Below are 6732 nucleotides of genomic sequence, written 5' to 3' on the forward strand. Positions count from 1 at the left end.
AACTCTGTGAACTCCAAGGAGAATAACTCAAAGATACTAACACTAGACTCATCATCCTCAAACTGACGAAGCCAAAGGGAAAGAATCTTGAAAGGAGCTCATCACATACAAGAACTTAAGAGAAAATTAACTCCACACATACAAGATGTCCTCAATAAGACTAACAACCAATTTCTCATCAGAACCATGAAGGTGAGAGGATAGTAGGATGACATATATAAAGTCCTGAAAGAATATTGGCAAACAAGGATTTTATATTTGATAAAATTTTCCTTCCAAACCTGAGGGAGAAACAAAATATTCCCAGACAAATAAAGCTGAAGGAGTTCATTACTACTAAGCCTACTCTATGAAAATATCTAACAGATTGTTTCAAGCAAAAATGAAAAGAAACAAAACAGTAATCAGTTCTTCATGGAAAAAATAAAGATTTCTGAAAAAGATAAATGCACAGGCAAATTAAAAAACAGCATTGTATTTTTGGTTTATAACTTCACTTTTTATTTCCTACTGGTTTTAAAAACAAATGTAAAAATGTTAAAGTTGTGTTATTGGCAACCACGTATAAAAATTTAATTTGTGACAGTAACGACATAAAGAAGGACAGAGCAATAGAAGAGCAGAGGTTGTGCATGCTATTGAAATAAAAATGGTATAAATTCAAACTAGATTGTTTTAAATTTAGCATGTTAAACATAATGCCTGTGGTAACCTTAAAGACAATTACCTGGATATATTCCAAAAAGAACAAAATCCAAAATGTTCACTACAAAAAATCAACGGGGCAGAAAGGAGGGCAGTGACAGAACATGAGAGACTCCTAACTCTGGGAAAAGATCTAGAGGTGCTGGAAGGGGAGGTGGGCCGGGGGGGGGGGGGGGACTGGGTGACGGGCACTGAGGGGGGCACTTGATGGGATGAGCACTGGGTATTATTCTATATGTTGGCAAATTGAACATCAATAAAATAAATAAATAAATAAATAAATAAATAAATAAATAAATAAATAAACTGGAAGAAAAAAAGAAAATAAATTTAAAAAAATAGCAATGAAACTCTAGGAGGTTCAAATGTTAACTAACTTTAAAAAAATTCAGTATTGGACAAAAGAAGAAGGCTACTCAATCAGGAGCCTCAGACATCATCTGGAAGCAGTCAGTCATTGGAAAAGGGCATTGACCCAAGACTTTCAGAACAGGCAAATGATGATAGGTAGTTGGCAGCTTCCACCCAAGATAATGTGCCAAGATTCTCATCTAAATATTTCTCCCGTGGGATCCGTGGGTGGCTGGGCAGGTTTTGCACCTGCCTTTGGCCCAGGGTGCGACCCTGGATCCCGGAATCGAGTCCTGCGTCGGGCTTCCGGCGTGGAGCCTCCTTCTCCCTACTCCTGTGTCTCTGCCTCTCTCTCTCTCTCTCTCTCTCTCTCTCTCTCAGAAATAAATAAATAAATAGATAAATAGATAAATAAATAAATCTTAAAAAAAAAAAAAAAGAAATGGGTAGGAAATATCAGAAAGGGAGACAGAACATGGAAGACTCCTAACTCTGGGAAACGAACTAGGGGTAGTGGAAGGGGAGGAGGGCGGGGGGGTGGGGGTGCCTGGGTGGTGGGCACTGAGGGGGGCACTTGACGGGATGAGCACTGGGTGTTATTCTGTATGTTGGCAAATTGAACACCAATAAAAAATAAATTTATTATTAAAAAAAAGAACAACAAAAATAAAGACATAAATAAATAAAATTTTCAATGGAAGAATTAAGAATCTCCTCATCAGTAAGTACTTTAAAGGTAAATAGATTAAACTGTCCAATCAAAAGGTAGAGATTGGAAGACAGATAAAGGAAACACCACAGGAATATAGGTTTTTATAAGAGACTTACTATGGATCCACAAACAAACAGCTTTTTAAATGAAAAAATTAAAAATACAGTCCAATCAAATAGTTACCAAAAGAGAGCTAACATCAGGAGGAAAAAGTAGACTTTTTTTTTTTTTAATTTTTTATTATTTATTTATGATAGTCACAGAGAGAGAGAGAGAGAGAGGCAGAGACACAGGCAGAGGGAGAAGCAGGCTCCACGCACCGGGAGCCCGACGCGGGATTCGATCCCGGGTCTCCAGGACCGCGCCCTGGGCCAAAGGCACACGCCGAACCGCTGCGCCACCCAGGGATCCCGAAAAAGTAGACTTTAAACCAAAACTGTTGGGATCCCTGGGTGGCGCAGCGGTTTGACGCCTGCCTTTGGCCCAGGGCACGATCCTGGAGACCCGGGATCAAATCCCACGTCGGGCTCCCGGTGCATGGAGCCTGCTTCTCCCTCTGCCTGTGTCTCTGCCTCTCTCTCTCTCTCTGTGACTATCATAAATAAAAAATAATAATAAAAATAAATAAATAAAAATAAAGCCACTTTAAAAAAATAAAAATAAACCAAAACTGTTGAAATAGACAAAGCAAGCAAGATGGAATATAGGTAAATAGGTACACAGAAATACAGATTTAAAGGTCAATAATCAGGACAGTGTGACAATTACAAACATACAAACACCAAACAACAGAGCCTCAAAATGAGTGAAGCACACATGATAGAAGTGACGTAAGAAATACGTGTTTCCAAGAAATACGTGTTTCCACAATATTACAAGAGACTTCAATACATCCCTTTCAACAATGCTTAGTGCCCCTGGATAGATAAAAAAAGAAAGAGTGAACTTGAAAAACATAATAAACAAACAAAACCTAACAGCTATCTGTGAACACTCCATCCAACAACGGTAGAAAATGTACTCTTCTCCGGAGCATTTGGGACATTGCCCTGGATAGATCATGTGTTAGGCCACAAAGCAAGTTTCAATAAATTTTAAAATATTGAAATCATGCAAAGTATCTTTTCTGATCACCATGGTGTGAAGATAGAAATCAGTAACTGAAGGACAAATGGAATATATACAAATATGTGGAAATTAAACAACACATTCCTGAAAAAACAATGGTATCTTACTCATGAGCTTCCTCAAGGCTCCTTTCATGTCCCTGTTCCTCAGGCTGTAGATGAAGGGGTTCATCATTTGGGGGACAATAGTGTACATCACTGAAACCACCGCAGTGTTTCTGGAAGAGCTAGTAAGAGCAGAACTAATGTACACCCCCAAACCGGTCCCATAGAACAAGGACACAACTGACAGGTGAGACCCACAGGTGGAAAAAACTTTATACTTTCCACCTGTTGATGGCATTCTCAAAACAGAAGACACTATCTGGGTGTAGGAGAAAATGATTCCACACACAGGGATACCACCAAATATGCTGGTTGCAAAATATATCAGGATGTTATTGATGAGGGTGTCAGAACATGCGAGCTTGATGACCTGAACAACTTCACAGAAGAAGAGAGGGATTTCAAGGTCTGTGCAGAAGGACAGTTGCAACACCATCAGACTGTGCATCAGGGCATCCACAATGTTAATGCACAAAGAGAGTAGAATCAAGAGGCCACAGAGGTGGGAGTTCATGATGACTGTGTACCTCAGTGGATGACAGATGGCCACATAGCGGTCATAGGCCATTACTGAAAGAAGGAAACTTTCCAAACTAGCAAAAACCAGGATAAAGTAGATCTGTGTGAGGCAGCCTGTGTAAGTGATGCTCTGATCCTCTGCTTGGATGTTCACCAGCATCTTTGGGATGGTGGTTGTGCTTAAGCAGATGTCAGTAAAGGACAAGTTGGAGAGGAAGAAGTACATGGGGGTGTGGAGGTGGGAGTCACAGATGACAGCCAGGATGATGAGCAGGTTTCCCAGGATGGTGACCAGGTATATGGACAGGAACAGAACAAAGAGGAGGGGCTTCAGTTCTGGATCCTCTGTCACTTCCATTAGAAGGAATTCTGAAACCCCTGTGTTGTTTCTGAGTCCCATGTTGTGGATGGATCTGATGGAGAAGGTGAAGTGACAACACAGTCAAATGTGTGTTTTCTAGGCCAGCAGGAGGAGCATCATCAAAGACAAACACTGTCTTAGGATGGGACAGAGACCAATAGAGAAGGATAAGAAATGAAAGACTTCTGAAGGCATATTATCCTGTTCCATTACCAAAAACCTGAAGCTGATACAGCAGAGTGTCATCCCTTATTAATTTCCACAAGGATTGATAGGTGGCCTTTTTAAAAAAATAAAATAAAATACACTACCTGAGCCACCTGGGTGGCTCAACCAGTTAAACATCTGCCTTCTGCTCAGGTCATGATTCCATGATCTCAGATCCCTGGGATCGAGTCCTGCATTAGGTTCTCTACTCTGCAGAGAGCCTGACTCTCCCTCTGCCTCCCTCTCTCTGTCTCTCATGAATAGGTAAATAATATTTTTTTAAAAAATTACACTATCTATGCTGTTCTGATTATCTGAAACATTTGGTAATTTTTTTAAAGAGAAACAGACTGGGGAGGCAGCTGAAGATTCTGTCTGGATGCCCAAAGACCTCGGAGGCAAACAACTGAGGTAATACATAAGTATTTCAAGAACCAGTAATGGGAAGATAAAATGAACTTTACCAAATTTCCTGCCTCCTACCACCATCAGATTGCAAGTAAATCTCAGATAATTTTATAACAGCCATCCTGTTTTATATAAAGCATATTTCTGCTCAGTAGGAAAATGGTCCTGGCTATAGTAGAGACTGAGTAAGATATTAGTAAATCACCAGTACTTGAAATTGGTGTAAAGTACAAGGAAATGTGAAGAAGATGACAGACAGGCAAGAGGACACTGGGCGACACAGTTCTAATCATTTGATACATGCACTCTTCACAGCTTCCTCTGGATGAAACTGTAGCAAAACAACTGCCCTCATTTCCAAACACTGAGTAAGGCACATTAGGTTACCTGGTGGGCATCGTAGTAAAATGATGTGACATCTGCTCTGAATGTACCAAATGGAAGATCTATACTCAGGAAGGGCAGAGGGACTAAGTGACCCTCAGGTTCCAGGGCAAGAAGAATCACCTATGAGATGAAGCTCAGGTGTGCTACTTCTTTTCTGGAGAAGAACTGTTGAAGCAAGTGGTCACAGGCAGATTGCTTTCTCAGTATCCCCAGAGGTTCAATTTCCAAAACTCCTCATTAGCCAAGCAATTTTATTGTCACTGTGATCCCTGGCAATGCAAATCTTTCAAGGCCAAGACTCCAGAGGGAGGAATTCAGGATGACTGCTTTTCTGACTATGAGGCTAGGTATATAGCATTCACTGTATAATATTCATAAATAAATAGGGGAAAAAACAATCCTAAAATGTATATGGAACCACAAAAGACCCCAAACAGTCACAGCAATCTTGAGCAAGAAAAACTAAGCTAGAGGCATTACACTTCCTTATATCAAGCAACATATCAAAGTTATAGTAATCCAAACAGTATAATACTGGCATAAAAACAGACACAGAGACCAATGGAGTGGAATAGAGAGTCCATAAAAAAACCAACACCTATATAGTCAACTAATCTTTGACAAGGGTTCCAAGAATATTCAATGAGGAAAGGGTAGTCTCTTCAATAAATGGTATTAAGAAAACTGCATGCATAGGAATGACACTGGATGCATACCTTACACTACACCAAAATTATGAATGAAGTCATATGGTATTTGTTTTTCTCAGTCTGACTTATTTCACTTAGCTTAATACCCCCTAGGTCCAGCCATGTTGTCTCAAATGGCACAATATCATCCTTTTTATGACTGCCTAATATCCCATGGCATATGTATACCACATCTTCCTTACCCTTTTTCATCTATTGATGGAGGAAGAGAAGTGGGAGATACGGGCTTCTAGTTACGTTATGAATAGGTCATGGGAATAAAATGCACACCATAAGGAATATAGTCAATGATACTGTAATAGCGATGGATCAGGATAGGTGGTAGCTACACTTGTGGTGAACATAGCAGAATGTATAAACTTGTGCTATCAGTATGTTGTATGTATGAAACTAATGCAGCATTGTGTGTCAACTATATTCAAATATTAAAAAGAAAAAGTAAAATAAAAAGATAGATAATTTAAAAATCAATTGGAGGGGCACCTAAGTAGCTCATTTGGTTGAGCATCTGCCTTTGGCTCAGGTCGTGGTCCTGGAGTCCTGATATCAAGCCCCCCATCGGGTTCCCTGCTGAGCAGGGAGGCTGCTCATCTCTCCCACTTGTGCTCTCTCTCTCACACGCTCTTGCTATCTGTCTCTTTCTCTCTTTCTCTCTATCTCTCTCTCAAACAAATAAATAAAATCTTTTAAAAAATAAAAATTTAAAAAAATCAACTTGAATGGATTAAAGACTCAAACAGAAGACCTAAAATCATAAAACTCCCAGGATAAAACACAAGGGAAAGCTCCTTGACATGGTCTTGGCAATGTGTTTTCGGATATGACATCAAAAACACAAGCAACTTGATGGGATGAGCACTGGGTATTATTCTATATGTTGGCAAATTGAACACCCATAAAAAATAAATTTATAAAAAAATAAATAAAAATAATTAAAAAATAAAAACTTAAAAAAAACAAGCAACAGAAGAAAAAATAAACAAGTTGAACACATCATACTAAAAAGTTTGCACAGCATAGAGAAATGTTCAACAAAATGAAAAGCTGACCTACAAAACGGGAGAAATATTTGCAAAACCACACATTTGATGTGGTGTTAATATCCAAACTAATAGCAAAAAAATAGTAACCCCATTAAAA

At 39.2% G+C, this 6732-nt stretch overlaps 1 protein-coding gene across 1 annotated transcript; it reads right to left on the minus strand.

The window, feature by feature from the left end:
• Window positions 1-2965: 2965 nt before the first annotated feature.
• Window positions 2966-3919, minus strand: LOC140593775 (olfactory receptor 7G1-like). Its single transcript, XM_072718860.1, has one exon. It carries the CDS (start codon window positions 3917-3919, stop codon window positions 2966-2968), a length of 954 nt encoding a protein of 317 aa, XP_072574961.1.
• Between the last annotated feature and the right edge of the window lie 2813 nt (window positions 3920-6732).

The sequence above is a fragment of the Vulpes vulpes genome, chromosome 9 (assembly GCF_048418805.1).
Source record: "Vulpes vulpes isolate BD-2025 chromosome 9, VulVul3, whole genome shotgun sequence".
Classification (NCBI taxonomy): Eukaryota; Metazoa; Chordata; class Mammalia; order Carnivora; family Canidae; genus Vulpes; species Vulpes vulpes.

Coding starts and splice junctions, on each gene's coding strand:
- LOC140593775 (XM_072718860.1), bottom strand. CDS start 3,919: ATGGGACTCAGAAACAACACAGGGGTTTCAGAATTCCTTCTAATGGAA.